We start from the raw sequence: 18,282 nt of genomic DNA, 5'->3' as shown, positions 1-18,282 counted from the left end.
TTAATTATGATCAAAGAGTTATTTTAATGGTCAAAGGATTGACTACGGTCAAAGATACTTGACTCCAGTCAAGTAAACCTGACTGCGGTCAGAGAATGTTGACTTCGGTCAACAAGACTTGGCATGCGCCAAGAGGGGTTAACCCCGGTTAACCAAGATGTGCCAACCTCGGTTGGAGAGACTTGGCTATAATTAAGGCGCCTTGACCCTTGGTCAAAGCTCTTTAATTATAATCAAGAGTGTTGACCCCGGTCAACCAGAGAAAATATATATATATATATATTTATTTGTATATATATTTGTTTAGATGTGCACATGTGTTCAGTGGGGACGCCCACAGTGACTAGGATTAGTCCACAGTGTGTTATTTGCATGCAAAGCGCTAACAATTAATGGGTACCATGGTGGTGCGCTTTAATTAATTGTTGCAGGTACTAGCAAGGACTATTTTTCCTAAGCGAAATGGGAGCCTGACAAGCATCCAGGAAGCGGTTCGTGTGACCGAGAGCTTTGAAGACTCCAGAATGGCCCTTAGAGGCTTGTAATAGGTTTTAGTCTAGATTTTAGACAAGTGGCATGTTGCCAATTTGAATGGGGCTTGAAGCTCTTGTAAAAGAGGAATTCTTTTCATGTTTTACAGGAGAGACTTACGAGACAGCTTTAAGCTGAACTTCTGTATTGAATTTCTGAAATGAATAAAAGACCTTCGGGGGGGTCCAGCCCGACAATTTGTCCTGGGCCCTAGTGCATCTTCAGAGAGAGAGAGAGAGGGAGAGCTTCTGAGAGTAGAATTCTGTCTGGTTTTTATGAAGCCATAGCTGTTTCGTCAGTTTCGGTTGTAAGTACAATGGCGACATACCAGTACTAGCTGCCAGTGGCACTGCCCCTCAAGTCAAGCACACCGGGATCTTCAAGATACTCAGGCATCAACAGGTCCATCCAATCATCCACCTCCAAATCTAGGAACAAGCCGGATATTTTGTAAGGTACCAAGCATCCTAGGTATGTTTCAACGTGATTCCCCCAGCCACATCCGCAACCTTGATCCTTGGAACCTGTAAAAAGAGAACCTTGTCGCTACTACTCAACATAGCCCTCCACCAAATGGTCCCTTTCCAGAAGCTGTAGAACTGCTCCCAGCTGCGTCCGGATCACGGACACACAGTTTTCAATCAGGTCAGTCACCACTCATGTTCCCATCATGCCCTTGATCCTTCTTTGAGTATCCTCACTATCACTTGCATCCGTCAGCATCATATTGGCACTCACCTTCAGAAGACAAGCATAAAGTGTTAGAAATGAAGAGGGAATGAATCACTCAATCCTCCACCCAAGATCTCTCCAACTCTTACACACTCAACTTGGATAGATGAGTATGTAAGAGTTGGAGAGATCTTGGGTGGAGGATTGAGTGATTCATTCCCTCTTCATTTCTAACTTGGTATCAGAGCCATAGGCTTTCAACTCTTCTTCATCAAAGGACTCTGAAGGAAGGAGTCCCTTGGCAGAAAGGCGATTCCGTTTTCAGCTCAGGCTAGCACGGGAGGTCAGTACATCTTTTTGCTTCAGTTTTTCAGTTTGCTATTCACCAAGATGGATCATGAGAGTAGCAGTTCCGTGAACTTTGCATTGGTGGCTCAGCTTGAAGAGCCAAGGTCCTTCGAGGAGGCGAAGGACAAGCCAGAATGGCAGGCTGCCATGCAGGCAGAGATGGATGCTATCCTGAAGAACAATACCTGGGACTTAGTAGCCAGGCCCCCACGACGGAAAGTCATCGGCACTAAGTGGGTATACAAACTTAAATTCAAATCGGACGGCAGCTTGGATAAGTACAAAGTAAGATTAGTGGTCAAAGGTTTTACTCAGACTGAAAGCATGGATTTTGATGAAACTTTTGCTCCCACAGCTCGCATGGTTACTATCCGGACAGTGACTGCCCTTGCTGCCCAATTCCATTGGCCTATTTTTCAAATGGACCTGAGGTCCGCATTCCTTAATGGAACCCTGGAGGAGGAGGTGTACGTAGAGCAGCCACAAGGATTTCAAGATCCAGGGTCCCCATTAAAGGTCTGCAGGTTGAAGAAGGTGTTATACAGGCTAAAACAGGCCCCCAGAGCTTGGTACCAAAGGATAGATGTATTCTTTCAGAAGATAGGGCTAAGTCGGAGCCCTTCTGAGGCAAACCTCTACTTGTTCATTGAGAAGGGGTTGTGATTGGTACTCATCCTCTATGTTGATGATCTTATCTTGACAGGTGACCATGTCAAGAAGATTTCCTAGGTCAAGGAGCTACTCATGACTAAGTTTGAGATGACTGACCTTGGGTTATTACACTACTTCCTTGGGATAGAAGTGAAGCAGGCCAAAGACAGGATCTTCATTTCACACAAGAAATACTGCAGAGAACTTCTGAAGAGGATTGCAAGACAGCAGTAACTTCCATTGAGGTCGGACTCAAGCTAAGTGTTCACGACACATCTCAGCCGGTCAATACTCCTTTGTACCGACGATTGGTAGGAAGCTTGCTTTACCTTACCAATACTCGACCTGATATTTGTTATGCAGTTGGGCTATTATGCCAATTCTCTGCTTCTCCCAGGAAGAGTCATTGGGATGCAGGTTTACGGGTGCTGAGGTATCTAAAGGGTACTTGCACCTACGGGATCACCTACACCAAAGGCATCGAACTAGGCGGGTTCTGTGACAATGATTGGGCGGGTGATGCTGACACCAGAAGATCAACAACAGGGTATTGCTTCTTACTTGCATCGGGTGCCATCTCTTGGCTGAGTAAGAAGCAACCCACAGTGGCCCTTTCATCTACCGAGGCAGAGTACAGAGCTGCATGTACAGCAGCTTGTGAGACACTGTGGTTGAGGTGGATTCTCGAGGACATGGACGTGAGTCGGGACGTCGCAACAGTGTTGATGTGCGACAATCAAAGTTGCATAGCCATTGCCAAGAATCCAGTGTTTCATGCGCGGACCAAGCACATCGAAGTTCATCACCACTTTGTTCGAGAGCTCATCATCGACGACGTGATCGAGCTCATGTACTGCCCGACCGCCGACAACTTGTCCGACCTCTTCACGAAAGCACTCCCTCGAGAACAGATGGAGCACCTCATCAGACGTATGGGGATTGGTCCACAGTTGTGACATTGAGGGGGCGTGTTAGAATCTCACTGTGCCCACCTGTGAGCCCCCGATTTGAGGGGACAAGGGGCAGTGAGAGGTAGTAGGGCCGGGGAGAGACCTAGGTAGGCATCAGAGGGCTGGTCGCAGCCTGCAACAGCAGGTATAAGGGGGGCTCTAGGCCTCACATGGAGGCACCAGCAGCAGCACAGACTGGCCGCCTAGGGCACCCTTATATAGGGGCCTGTGGCTGGCCAAGTCGGCCCAACCAGGGCCACCGACCAAGGCCAACCCTGGTCGGTTTATGGGGCCCTATGGTCGGCCACCAAACAGGGTAACTGACCCTGCTGGTCGGTCATTTGAAGGGGCCTGGGCAGAGCCTATAAAAGGCCCACTTCTGCATCCAGCCCAGCATCCAATGCATTACAGAAATCCCTTCTCCAAGGCAGTGTTCAGCACTCAGATCTGGAACAGTTTTGTGAGAGAGAGTTCATCCGTTTTCTCCAGCACCCTTGATTTGTATTGCTCCCTTGGAGCCATTTTCTGTACATCCGATGGATGAATATACTCTCTCTCTCCGTCTATACTTGCTGTTATTTCTGAGTGTGTGTTTGTTGCATCTCTGACCATCTATCTACGTTGAGTGTGTAAGAGTTGGAGAGATCTTGGGTGGAGGATTGAGTGATTCATTCCCTCTTCATTTCTAACACAAAGCTCGAATGCAAATGCCTAGACAAGTACCCTAGCACTTCTTGTGAGAGTAGCATGTGCGGAAGCATGCAAGAAGGGGAGAGAGAAACTGACAAGAGTGAGGCAATAGCAATTGTATAAATCCAGTGAACAACTCAACCTGAGGGGTAATGAATGCTCCGAAAGACTGCCAGTGAAAGAGGAGTAGAGCCCCTCATATAGGGCAGTGAATAGACTGACCCAGGGGGCTGTGAACTGCGACCCAAGGGGGCTATCAACCAACCTAGGTCAGGTCTGTTGACTTGACCTAGTTCAGCAGACCTGGGTGACCCTAGGCCAGATCTGCCCGACGACAGGCTGCCAATCCAAACGACCTGTTTGGCCACGCCACATCAGCCTCATTTAGGAAACATTGCCTCAGATCAGGTGGAATTCAAGCCCCAAACGAATCAATCAGTAACCCTAGTCTTGTCTAGGCGGGGCGCACCCACAAATAAGCCCTCTCTCACTATGAGATGCATAACTTTAACACTCTCTGCAACTGATGGTGAACATAATGATCTAAAGAAGCAAACCGATGAAGATGCAACCATGGACCCTCCAGCAACACCTTATTGAATTCACCTCGATGAAAGCACCTAATAGCCTGGATCCTCGAATAAAAATGCCTACCTGTAACTTAAAATATAGTGCATAATACTTACCACAATGTCACTTAGAAGTTAGAACTTAGAACACGGTACAAATTAGAACTTAGAAGTTAACTTAGAAGGCTGAAGCCTGAAAGAGAGCTGAATGAGTGGAGTTCGAGCTTTGAAGGAGGGCTGAAGGGGAGTAGATGATAATGGAGAGCTGAAGCAGCCTGCATAAGAGAAAGGAGTACAAAGGAGTGAATGGGACTCAAGGAGGGCTGGAAAACCTTGAGGATGGAGAGAGTATGAGGCTGAAGGAGTGGAAGGAGTGAAACATTGCATAGGAGGCCAAAATCGAAATCAAACAGACCAAAATCGGGCTGGCGAACGGATTTTTGCGACATTTGGAGACCCTAGACGATTTGTTATCTGAAACGGGCCATTTCTGTGCCCTGAAACATGTTTCAGGCTGGCTGAAACGTTTCAGCCAGCCGTTTTAGGGTCCTGAAACGTTTCAGACCTCGATCCAGGCTTCCCTGAAACGGCGTTTCAAGCCTGGCTGGGCTCTGAAACGCGTTTCAGCGTAACTGTGGTCCTTAGTCTCTGGGGCGTCAAGCAATGAACCTTGAACACATCTGATCCATAGCTCCACGGCATTGCTTTGCCTACCAGACTTTCGACTGATAGGGGCCATAATCACCCCGCCCACATGCCCTCTCTGATTGTGACCCATGGGGGAAGCCTTACTGTCAGAAGGCCAAGTACTATCTAGCGTTCCTTCGCAACAGCTGCTGCCTTGGAACCACTTGACTGGGAAGATTAGTCTGACTCCGCCGACTCCTGGTCCTTAGCTTTGCCTTTGGACAGACAATCTTTGGCCAAATGCCCTTTCTTTCTGCATTCGTGGCACTTAACCCACTTTTTCTTGTGCATTGTCAAAAGTGCTTCACCACCAAGACTAACCCAAAGCTATCCCTAAGATATTAGAACCGATGCCTCCTCAAGGAGAAGGGAGCACAAGTCATCAAAGTCAAGCTAACTTGTCGCGACTTGACACCTCAACACCATGTCGTACTGTGGTGGGAGCTTGGTTAGGATGAGGACAGTAAATTGGAGAGATGAAAGGGTAGCTCCAGTTGCCTGAAGCTGGCCATGGATGACCTTGGCCTGCATCAGGAAGGGCTGCATCGCATTCCCTGTGGGGAACTTGAGATTGAATTGCTGACCCTACAAAGTCACGGTGCGCATCGAGAATCCCTCGCATAGAGATCCTCCAATTTTGACGATACCTTAAATGCACTTCTCCCAAGCCTGGAGCTCCTCTTGGAAAGCATCCTCTCTCGCTGCATCCCAATCAATAGCGTTCTCAGGACATTCATCGTAGCCCTGAACTATCTTCCAGAGGCCTTTGTGTATAAACCAGATCTTTAGGTTGAGCTTCCAATGGGCAATTCGTGCCATCGAGTTTCTCTCCTTGCTTGTACAAGGTGGTCCCATGGAGCTATTCCGTCCTTGCACACCTTTGCTACTGATCCTGGCAACAAAACACAGCCTATTAGACGGAGAACAAGAAAAGGTAGGCGGGATGGAGAGGAAAAGCTCCCCTGATGACTTACACCTACATGAATCCAGGTACATGAATCCAGGAACATTCCCAAACTCATCCTCTAAAAACACAACATAGTGCAGTTTCAATCTCACAAGAGTCACTCATAAGATTGAAAACCATAAACTCCATCACGCATAGCAGGGACTAGCTACTATGACATCCCCACTGATGTCATCAGCGCCCAACAGTGGGTGTAGACCATAGTATAAAAGTATGCTCTCACACATACAAATCCACACACCCACACATACTTGTCCAAACAAGTGGCAGTGAAAGGGTATGTTGTTGCCATCTTCTCCAAGGCTGTCAACCCCAACTAGCTGTCCCTACTTGTAGTTAAGGTGTCCAATCAGATGCCGACGAATGGACGGAACCACGGCTTGGGAAGGCTGCTCGGAATAGTGTGCCGACCTGTAAATTGTGTCCACGCACCTCCAAACAGCTCCTCGATTCCTCTGCTTCAAATCGCCTTGAGGCAGGCTGCTGCAATCCTTGATCAGCTTGCCGAAGTGCCTCAGAATGTACCAAGCCACCTGAAGGACTTGTGGCCGACCCCTATGTGTGAAGACTGCATCAAAGAGCTGCCTTGTAGTGCTGCCTCAGATCGCCCTGTAGAAGCTCAGCAATGGACGACCAGCCCTTCAAAGTACTCCCAGATCTATGTAGCAAAGCCTGCACTGAATCAGCTCCTTGTGTTCCGGTCAACCAAGACATCTGATACCATCTGAGAGTAGAGTGTGTAGAAGCATGCAAGAAGGGGAGAGAGATTGACACAAGATTGAGGCAATAGCAACTGTATGAAATCCAGGGAACAACCTCAGCTTGAGGGGTACAACTGTGGTTGAATGCTCCAAAAGACTGCCAGTGAACTAGTATGTTTGACACGTCAGCAGAAATAGGATGGGGAAAAGTGTTTAAATTCCCATCCTAAACCAGTCCATGTGCTAAGCCCCTTACAATATCCACATGTATCCACGCTTTGGCTCGTCGTCTCTTACTCGTCCATCCTGGCCAAGCATACTAGTTCACTGGCAGTCATATCAGAACTCAAGCATAAGCTGCCATCTTAGCTCACTTTTTCCATTCCAAAAAATAGCTGCAAGATCTGATAACTTGGTTTAAAAAAGAAATGTGTTCGTGATTGTGAGTAGGCTGCAACATACTGTGCAGAATTTAGACACTCATCCAAGTTTACAACATCAAATGGTACCAACCTGTCAACTTTGTAGAACCCTCTTCAAAATTTTCTTCAACAAGGCCTGCTTCCCTTGCAATCCAATACCTGTCACCAAGAGAAACAATTCTACAGTTATGATGAACGTGACATCACCCAAAATATGACACATTTTTTGGAGGGAAAAGTGCTCACATTTAGAATCACGTTCTAGTGCTCCTGCTGTAAATCCTCCTGAACTGCCACGTGCACTCGTCAGTAGCTGCTCATGGCTGAGTTCCTATCTTCTGCTCCCTCCTATGCACTCACTTGTCGATGCCCTATTGAGCTGTAGACTGAACTACCTTCTGCCCCCCAAGGGACCCCTTTTATAGGGGCTGATCTGCCCCTAGACTGGCCAACCAGGCCGTCTGTACACCTCCACAGACCAGGGCCAACTGGGCTCCAGGTCTGCTCCCTGGCTCAGACTGCAGTCTGTAGGAGCCAATTGTAAGCAGCTCTCCAGACCTAAAGCTCCAGGCACTTTTCTGCTGGGTACTCCATATGGGCCTACGGCAGGGCAAATGTGAGCCCCACAACCATCCCTAAAGATGGGCTTACAGTCAGCCCTAAGCAATGATAAGGGTGGCCTTATTGGCTACCCTGAAACGTATACAACAAGGATGTGCTATGGCTGCCCATGTGGCAGCTTCTGTTCAGCCCAAAAATCACTTGTATGAGCAAATTCTCTCACAAATGCCTGCAACCTACATACTAACTCACATATCTAATTGAACCCAGAAACGTGCACAAACCTATGCTTTTAAAACCAACCAAACAATGCAGTTTCAAGCCTCATGACGAAGTCCCACAAAACTTAATCCATCACCCACAAAAGGAACTAGCAACTATGGCATCCCCACCTATATTATCAGCACCTAATGGAGTAGACCAGAAGCTAAACATTCACTCTCATACATAAGCACGCATCAACCCACACCCACAAACACATGAGCATCCATTTACACGTCTTCAAACCGCATTTCTATTTATACTCAGGGGTGAAGGGCAGACTCAGCAGTGACTAGTCTGTCCTTCACACAAATCAATTTGTACTAATGTGTATAGTTTCTTCCAGATCCATAAACGAAACTTCATTCCTCTTCTTGCATTTAGGCAAGTGTACAATCATGATTCGTGGTCTTAAATAAATGGACTGCCGCTCTTCAAATGAAAATCATGGGATTCTCAATGGCAAATACCACCAAGCAGTAAAAGAACTTAGGTTCATAAGATCAAATGAAGCTACTTAATATGTTATAAAGCTCCCAATAGTCAAAAGTAAACACCGTGCAACAAGCAGCACGTTCTAGTTCAGGCGCAGACTGAATCTGCAGAAATATCTTGTCGCAACGAAAACAAGAATCTTGATTCTTGAACAGTTCCTTTACCTCATCTTATCGAACATGGTAGCTTTCTAGGAACTTGGCAGAGACTTTCTTTAATGCAATTTACAGCAGGGAGACTCAGTCTTTCTGGTTCTTCTTGATTTCATAAATGAGACATGACAAACATTTCATCCGGATGATCTCGATTGCATTTGCTACACCAAAGGCCCAGGCATGGGTGCCCCGCTACAAGCTGCAGCCATTGTCATAAGAATTCTCTCTCAGCTGTGGAAGAAACCTATAGTGGCTGTAAATCATTGTGTGGCCCATATTGAAATGGGACGGGTGGTTACTGCAGCTGCAGACCCGGTGGTTCTTTATGTAAGTGGCGGGAACACTCAGGTCATAGCCTACAGTGAGGGCAAGTATCGAATTTTTGTATCTCAAATGGAAATCAAAATTCTAGTCTAAGTTGATTTTTGTGGTCACAGCTTGCAAAACGTTATTTCAGCGAAGTGATCTCCCTAATCAAATCCCAAACTCTCAATCGCTCAACAAAATTCAGGTTACATTGTTTTGAGAAGATACGTAGAATGATTTGTTACACAAGTAGAGGTCTCTAATACGACAGGTCTTGCAATTGTCGAAGGTCACCTGACAGTCACTCCCATTATAGTGATTGACTTGCGAGAAAATGTCTAAGATCTTATGAAAAGTCAAGGAGTTACCTACGGAAAGGCCTACATGTTCGTCATTTATTAACTCTACAAAGCTGAGAATTCTCCAGGTTTTCAAGGAAAAAGGGCAGGATTGAATTCCTCCCTTCTGACAGACGCATTTGGCACGATGCGTCTAGATCGTCCACGCTGCTTACCCCAATTCTGAACAGCTCTTCTCAGAAGCTTGCCAAAACTACTACTTGGGGCCGTGATTTTATTTTGGTCCAGGAAAGACTCCCCGATGCACGAGCAGCCCACAAATTGTTTCTTCCCATTTCGTTTTCGTACCTATGGTCATTGAGGGACTACTGATTGTTGACAGTTGACTCTTTAAATCAGCTTGCAAAAAAGGGGAAGCAACTTCATAGAGCTTCCGTACGTGGTCAAAGGCATGGACGTGTCTTTCAGTGGGACTTTGAGCTTCGTCGAGGCAGCTCCACAATTTCGTTGGATTCACTTACCTCCAAAGCGTTAAGCATTTCGTTGGATTCACTTACCTCCAGAATAGCCGAGCAAAGTTGTTCAGATGTCCTTCTCACTTGCCCTTCTCAATGGCGCCGTGAAATCTATTCTCATTTGCCAGCCAAGCAAAGACCTTCAAGCGCAAGTCTTATTCTTGCAGCCCGAGATAGCAAGAAAAAAGATACACATAGGCGCCTTGCAGCAGCAGCGGCCCCCCTACCCCCGGGGACGATGACTCCCTCCGTGGAACCAGGCAGGCAGCAGTGAACGGTGTAGGCTGGGCGGGTAGAATCTCGTTTGAAGCCACTCTGCTCCCTGGGTTTGGGGTTGCTTTTTATAGTGTGCCACGTGGGACTATGTTGCTTGCCTAAAGACTACCACGTGGTATGAACCTTGGAGTCTAGGATGGGTTCCGTTAAAACCACTCTAGTCGCATTCTAGGCCAGCTGGATTAGAAAGGGACTAGGATCGAAAGCGCATTCCAGCCCTAGTCCCATCCTAAACCAGTCCATGTGCAAAGTCCCTAGGTACGATATTTGAAAGCACTTCTAACGAATTTATGGGAGATGCAGGGAATCGAACTTGTTAGTTTCATGAAGAGATGAGTGGTTTTCAAATTCATGAACTCAAGCATTGCAGAATTACGATGCAATAGTTTCTAGAATAGATAGGCCATTTTATTAGCACTGCCCCTGAAAGGAGCAGGCTATATCAACTATTTAGTTGCGCCTTTGAATTCGGGCTACTGGCCACATGGCAGCCATGGAATTGGTTGCATCTTCAGTCCTCTGAAAGTTGCATGGATACGTGACAAACATGGAACAGTTTCACTTGAGTCCTTGAATTAAAATCTTTCCAATGACCCACTTTGATGCAAACAAAGGGGAGACATTTTCTCATAGGATGTTTTTCAAAAGCAATCAATTGTCATGTGTTTGATATACTCACATTCATAAATGGATCTTCAAGGGCAGTGCTTGCATGCACCCATGTGTCTTGTTTATATTACTTTTCTTCTTTTCAAGAAATAATACTTTTGAGACCGTGCAGGATGGCCGTCGAGAGTATTGTATCCTAATGGTCCAATGGCACCCCTTTTTTTAATGTAATACTGTTCCAATGTGCGAGCTTTGTCTACATTATCAGAAGTTTCCAAATTTTTCATTTCAAATTCTCATCGAACGGTTGAGTAGCAAAATCACTCGCCATTTTTGTCGGTGGGTTCCTCCTATGTTGGGTAATCCACCTGGAGAGGTCTATCGTGTGTCCTATATACTGTCTACCAGTCGGAATGCACGTAATGCAGTAAACTAAGTCATTATGTTCGTTTGTTTGCATTGGTGCTTCGTTGTCGGCTCTTCTTTGCTGTCGATGTTGTTCTCCAAGTTCGTTTTGTCTACCCAGAAAACAGGAGAATACACCTTTTGATCTGCCGGCAACTCAATCCTGTGGAAGAAAAGAAAAAGAATGAGAAGATTATGTTCAAGGGCAGCATACAAGTGGAGAGATGTATACATGTTGACCTCCCATGTGGGGCCCATTGTGCTTACGTCTTCACTTAGGTCACACACTAGACACATCATAGCACTAGATGTGCTTCTACAACACACACACACACACACACACACATGTGACTCCCCTAGATGCACACATGCACCTTAGATTAAGCCCTTGACCATAATTATCCCAAGAGGTCTCTAGTCTTCCAGGCCAGTGCCCTTCAATGCAAATAGATGGGACACTTAGCTCAAGACTGCATGAGAGGCTAGGTCAGGGATCCTCCTCAGCCTAGGCAGGAGCAGGAGGTTCCACCTTAGCCCATGTAATCGGATCTTCTCATCAGCAGCACTCGCAAACACCTTGGGACGAGCCCCTCTCAGGGGACTTGGACCAAGGTTGAACACGAGAAGGCCAGCAAGGCATCCCTCAAGTGTCGCAGGTATCAGGCTAGGGTCAGAGAGTGCAAGAGAGCCCGATCGGCGATCCCTTAACCTCAAGAGAAGCTGGCAGAGGTTGCCCCTATGGAGCCGAAGGAGGAGACCTTCAATATTCCGACTAAGCCATAGGCGCCAAAGCACCGAGGTCCCTTTATAGCAGGAGCCTAGAGCCTCCATTGAGCAGGTCTCGGTGGACCCTCCATCAGGGCTGCCCCCCCTCCTGAGCCCCCACCTCCACCCCCCCAATTCCCCCCCTTGAACCTGTAGTCACCCGTACCACCTGCCCCATCCCCCTTCTTCTTGCCCTCCTCCCCTCCCTGCCTCCAGGACTGCAACCCCCTCCGCCCCCTCTGTTACCCACCCCTCCTCTCTCTCTAGACCCGTGCCTTCAGGCAAGGGGGTGCTAGAGTCCTCTCCCCTGTAGCAAGCCTCGGTCCCCTCTTCCCAGGCGCAGCCTAGTCTAGGTGCATCCTCCTTCATGCAGTAGAGCTCAGGCGGTCCATTTTGCAGCTTCCAGGTCCCAAGCCTCATCTAGTACAGCCTCTACCTAGAGAGTTTTGGTGGCTAGGACTGTGGAACTATCTTGAGATCCCTGATAGATACCCGATGGCTCTAGAGGTGTATATCCTGATTTTGCAACCCCGAGTAGGCTCTATAGGAGTGTTTGGCTTGTGGTCACGCCCTTTTTGGGGGTCTCTTCTCGATGTCTGGACAGGAGCAGTGGACTCCCACACTATTTGACCTTATGATGCAGCAGTAGATGTTTGACATGATGGAGGAGTAGCTTGGCCCCCAGGGGAGGGAGATGTGGGTCACCCATGGTTACACCGCCACTTTTCAGCTTGGCTTCTCAGCTAGCCATCAGAAGCTGGGTGTTGCAATCTATGTGCTTCACCTGGGACCTGAGATTCAGCTGAAGCAAACCAGCTATTGGACTCTACAACTTTGTGCAGATAGATTAGGGGGTTGATTCCTCATTTTTGAGGCAATGGGTCACTAAGGTAGGCATCGAGCCAGTTATGCCCTTGATGCGATGCCGTACTGACACATATTACTCCCCATCTAAACCCATAGTGAAGTCCCAGAGGTCTAAGGTTTTAGTACAAGCTCTGTTCTCCACTCCCCCCACCTCCCCATAAGTTGGAGCATGGTGAGTTGGAACATGCACGGGCTCCACGACAGCATGTGTCAGCAGCCACAACATCTGTTACTTTGATAGGAGTTTGCAGAGGACAGTGGTTGGTTGGAAAGTGGACTTTCTCTTGATCTAGGAGCATATGTTTTTAGCCACAGATGTTCGACGTAGATGGCACCTTCTTCTAGGGAGACGCCCTGAGGTATGGTCCCCCCCCAGTTAGCAGGAGTGGGGGGGTCTGCATTTCGGTGTCTGAGTTCGTTGGAGCGGATGTGTATGATCAAGGCGAGCTCATCCCAGGTAGAGTAGTATGGATGGGGTTTGAGGGTTGGGGACTCCATGATTGGGGTTCTCAATGTGTATGCCCCAGCACTAGGGTTCTCAATGTGTATGCCCCAGCTTGTAGATGGGCGACCCACCTTCTAGAGGTGGTTGATGGAGTCCCTCCCGGATGTGGACTCTTGGATTATTGGAGGTGACTTCAACAATCTCGAGTTTTTTTAGGACAAGCATTGGGGTGCTTCTTATTCTGGGATGTCGGCTTCGGAAAGAAGCACTTGGGAGTAGTTGATTTTCTCGATCTGCGGCGGTCGAGACCCTTGGAGGGAACCATAGTTTTCTATGTCTCCTAGCAATCTCAGTTTCTCCTTTGGGCAGCAGCGGTAGGATGGCCTACTTGAGAGACTAGACAAATTCTATGTCGGAGATTGGGCCATGCATAGGGGTGGAGCCACCAGTATTCTAGTAGGGACTACCCTCTCGGACCACTCCCTTATCATTCTTCATTTAGAGCAGCCCTATTGTGGCCTGCTGTAGAGAGGGGTCTGCATTCTAGATGCTTTGCTCTTGGAGGAGGAGGTACAGTAGAGTATAATTACAGATATTTGGTAGTAGCCTTAGTTCCCTCTGCAAGGAGGGTGGGCCGTGTGGATAGCTAAGGCGATTTAGTGGAGCAGTGAGGAGCTTCACACCCTTGCTATGCACCGCCATCATACTCTTTAGGAGAGAGAGAGGGCTTTGCAGTAGGACTTGGCCTAACGTCTTCAGGAGCATGATTCAGAGTCACAGTGGTTAGTAGACCGGTATGAGTGTGCTCGCTTGGAGCTTCAGGATATTGAGGTGAGACAGACTGAGTACTCCTACCACTCCTCTAGATCTTGGTTGGTACAATAGGGTGACAGGAAGACCAAGCCAAGATGTGTAAAAGTAAGGAAAGTGTTGAGGTTATCTTGGAGTCTTCTTCTTTTGCCTGATTTTCATTATCAACAATAGCTTTACTGTCCTCTGGATCATTTTTATGATATACGTTTGAAGCATCAAATCTATTCCCATCCACCTTTGAATGTGTAGATGCAATGTTTGGAGATCTGGCTTTGTCAAGTGCTATCTGCTCGGGGTTCCCCTGCTTCTTTTTTAGCAACAACGTCATAAGCAATGTTATCTTCACAATCTGCTTCTTCGTCACCTATATTGTCTGCATGAGCACCATCTGCTTCGTTTTCATGAGCACTACCTATATTAAAGTCTTGATCTGCATCGCTTGTTGCTGCATGAACCGTTGAGCCTTTGTCAATGTCTTTTGCATTAATCTTTGCAACATTTCTATTATCAGCGTCAGGTGTGGGTTCAACAACGCTAGCTGAATCAGTTTCAGTGTGGGACTAGCAGTTCTTTCAATGAACATGTCGGACTGCTTGGCCAACACAAAATTCTTCATGAGCAAGATTTCCATCTAGAACAGCTTGATGCTCTCCTTCTTCATTGGCATGATCTTGCATTGTGTCTTCTTTGTTACCTTCTTGGACACTACCGACTCCATGATCTTCAGCTTCTTGTTCATCCTTGCCTTCTTCCATTGCATGGGCTTCAACAAATTTGCCTGCAATAGTTGCTTCTTTTATTTCAATGGAGGCGTGGAATATGACACCTTCGATTGACTCGGCATGCTCATCAGGATCTTCATGATCAGGGTCCTCAGTGTAACCTTCTTTTGCTACATTATTAGTGTCATCTGCATCAGATTGAGCACCGAAATATTCATCAACTCCTACATGTTGGAGATTGCTGCATGCTTTATCTTGATCGTCTGCAACAACAATCAAGTTATCTCCCAACAATTCGAGTGCTTTGTCACACAGAGTTCACAATTAGATCAACATGTCATGTTCCATCTTAGCATTATTGGAATGGCCAAGATCATCACGATCTGCAAGCTGAGTGCCTTCATTAATTTGCTCACAGTCTCCTTTTCGCTCCCTTCATCTTCAATTTCACTAGAGTCTGCATGCACAGATGCGTTGCCTGCATTGCCTTTGTCTTGATCAGCGATTGAAACATCATGTTCTGGATTATCTTCAACTGCTTCATGATCATGATCAGCACCATCTTTGCTACCGTCTTTAGCATCTACGTGATATTCTCTTTTGTGTCAACGATCATCATCTTGTTCTCTTGCATCAGAATTGTATGCATCGATGTATGCTATATTTGCTTTGAGAGCCTGTGCAAGTCATTAATTACGAGATTGGCCCTGTTGCTCAATGCTACATGCAACATTTGAGGTTTTTCTTTTATCTGATGATTCATGGCGTGAGCCATCTTTATCGCTGGATTCTCTCGATTGCGCCTTTGTGGGACCTGTGAATTCATGTTTTGTATCTTGATCTTGACCTTCTCTAGGATGAAATTGAGTGCCGATGGTAAGGCACAGATGCAGTGATTTCTTCCGTTTGACCCTTGATTGTGGTCTTGTCATTATGTGCATCTGAATACGTCGATGGAAGGAGTGCACGCCCTCATCATAAGTATCAATAGATTGCAGGAACATAAATCAAAAGTGTTTACTAGGATTGCCTTAAACGTAATTCTCTTCAATTTGGGGATTCTGCCGGTTGATGGCTGTGTAAACAATCTTGGGCTTGTATTGGCCTTTTACTTCACCTATCTTTGGCTCAAAATTGCCCTCTTCAGGGTCATTGTGCCCATCTTGTGGGTCTTCTTTCCCTTCATTGAGGGATTCTAGAACAATGTCTATCGCTCCTTTTGTGGCTGGGAGTATGCCTATGTTGGGATCATTGTTCCTCATGCCCTGTGTCAAGGGTGTGCAAATTTGTGTCTAGGTCACCTTCATTTGGATCTTTTCACCCATGCCCTTCATTTTGGGTCAATGTTTCTGCAGATAATGCTGGGCTTAAATTGGCCCTTCACGTCATTTTGGGGCTGAATGCATGCCTCCATCTTAGAAAGCGTTGCTGGTTTGGGTCTAGCTAGGCCTCTGATACCATGTAGAAATCAGTAGATCGTGCGCATAGGTAAGATAGAATATGTATTGATTGATGAATGTGTATTGATTACATAGAACTTGTGCATGACGGTTACCAATCAGTGTGTACCTCTTGGCATCACCTCGTGGGTGTGTGTGTGATTGAGACCTTAATCGGTCTTACTTCCTATATGCACTGCTTATAGTCCATCATTGTAGAATTTCCTCCGTGCATGCAGTAGAGAATTGGCTCCACCATGGTAGACACAAGTCTCTGCATCTTCACCACCATTCATTCGCTTTATATATATATATATATATAGAGTTGTAACCATGTTGTTGCCTCTTAACTTGTTATTAATGGGTTTTTCTCTTAGTTACTTAAACTTAGTTATGCTTAGTCTTTTGTATTTTGTGTCTCCCTTTTCTTTTTTGGATCTATTCGGTTTTCTTGATTTTGTTTCTTTTTAATTTTTATATATTTACGTATAAGTTCCTTTACTTTAATTTTTTTACTTTAAAATTTCCATATTTCTTCTTACTTTATTTTAATGTATCTTAGGTTTTCTTTCAAATTTCTTATTTCATTTATTTATTTAGTTAATTGTCTTAGTTAAATATTTTTTTCCAATTAAACTTTACTATGAATTATCTTACTTATTAAATTATCTCACCATTTAATCCTTCTACCCCCGTAAATAATGTTCATTGGTTAATTAGCTGAATACTCACATCCACCCTTTCTATTTAATTTACTTGGAGTTGGTTGGTATAGATTACCTCCTTGTTTTCAATTCCTTATTTTCCTTTTCTTGTTTTCAAGTGTTTGAGTCAATTTATTTATTACTGGAGCTAGACTTGTTTCTTTTCTTTGTAGAGGATCATTGATAGTCAGGTTTACCCCTCTTGATAGTTAATTTATTAATTTGGAAAAGTAAGAGAAAAAGAAAAGGTTGTTGAGAGTTGTGGTGCCATGAGCGCATAATTAGAGGCTAAGGTATGGTATAGGAAAGAATTAAAGTAGCCACCCTAGGATGTGGACTACATGATGTGGAGATGTGGATGAAGGATATCCACAAGGAGAGATGTGGATCAGAGGATCCCATGTGTTGACTATTCAAAGGGCACTCTCTATATAAGAGGCCTATCATGTATTGTTGAGAACACACACATTACAATAGATTGAGTATTGCCTACCGTATGTCTCTCATAGAGTTTATTATATGGTTTGATCCCCTTGATCTTTTGCTAATTCCATGTTGCACTAGGAGAGCACAATCTGCACTTTCACATGGTATCAGAGCTTAGGTCTAGCTCTCTTGGATTAGTTGTAGGCACACCTTGTTTTCTCATGTTTTCTCTTGAGTGATATTCTTGAAATTTTCATGAACTCTTTGCCATTCATTTCCTTTTGAGAGTATAGAGAGATTTCTGGTGTTATAAACTTTGTGTGAGAAAGATATTTCCCCTTATGTCTATTCAGAACTTTACTCTAGGTCCACTGAGATTGAGTGTTCCGCGATTTCAAGAAGGAGGCGGTTGTAGCTTGGATTTCGATTGAGAGTGCCTTGCTCCCTCGGACTGGGATGACCACGGCATGACTCAACGATGTAGTTGCTACAAATGAAGTTTTGAGGCAGAGTCCTTGGCACGCTCAAGCTATGCAATTACAACCACAACAGCCAGCAGCACAACGATCTAGCACATGGCCGACCTCCAAATCCTCCTCAACGCCAGAGTCCCGCAGTGAGCTCTCAAACCTTGCTAGCACACAGAGCAAAACAATTGCTCTTCTAATAAGCAAGCCAACTCTGCTCCGCCCAAGCATAAGCTACAAATTGGCTCTACCCACAGCCTTTTCAATGAGCAGAGACTCCAGTAGATGAAGCAACCTATTCTTAGATTGTAGAACTACAAGGCAAGGCTTACAAAAGCATTAGAGTCCTCCAACAATGAGTCTGCTTCATGCTTGGAACTTGAGCTACCTGTAAAGGATGGCCTATTGCCAAAAAAGTTTCTATTGTTGAGGACTGTTGGTTGAGTCGGTGCCTTCCAAACGACTTCTCTGGGGAGTCCATCAGAGAGATTAAGCATGAAGGCCTGCGTTTTTGGTGTTTTTGCCATGTGTCTCGACATAGATGCCCACGAGACCAAGCGCTAT

General features: G+C 45.9%; 1 protein-coding gene and 1 pseudogene across 9 annotated transcripts in view; one reads left to right on the top strand and one right to left on the bottom strand.

The window, feature by feature from the left end:
• Window positions 1–10,055, bottom strand: part of LOC147900467 (zinc finger CCCH domain-containing protein 1-like) — a 30,051-nt gene extending 19,996 nt beyond the window's left edge. Inside the window, exons 1-4 of one of the 9 annotated variants that reach the window (XM_087377354.1) lie at window positions 9,823–10,055; window positions 7,280–7,347; window positions 6,882–7,093; window positions 6,477–6,737 (exon numbers count right to left, since the gene is read on the bottom strand). Coding sequence is in view for 1 of the 9 variants with exons in the window: in XM_087377351.1 (XP_087233477.1) it covers window positions 7,280–7,347; window positions 7,435–7,436 (70 nt within the window). In the remaining 8 variants the exon portion in view is untranslated. Of the gene's footprint in view, window positions 1–6,476; window positions 6,858–6,881; window positions 7,094–7,279; window positions 7,348–7,434; window positions 7,641–9,480; window positions 9,499–9,822 lie in introns of those variants that run through there. The other 8 variants (XM_087377353.1, XM_087377355.1, XM_087377357.1 and 5 more) reach the window with 8 other exon arrangements.
• On the top strand, window positions 8,796–9,800 carry LOC147900468 (uncharacterized; annotated as a pseudogene).
• Window positions 10,056–18,282: the final 8,227 nt, after the last annotated feature.

Source organism: Dipteris shenzhenensis, chromosome 7 (assembly GCF_047967505.1).
Source record: "Dipteris shenzhenensis isolate YYH24624 ecotype China chromosome 7, Dip_SZ_1.0, whole genome shotgun sequence".
Classification (NCBI taxonomy): Eukaryota; Viridiplantae; Streptophyta; class Polypodiopsida; order Gleicheniales; family Dipteridaceae; genus Dipteris; species Dipteris shenzhenensis.
The sequence above is the reverse complement of the archived record's forward strand: the minus strand, read 5'-3'. Positions and strand labels throughout refer to the sequence as shown.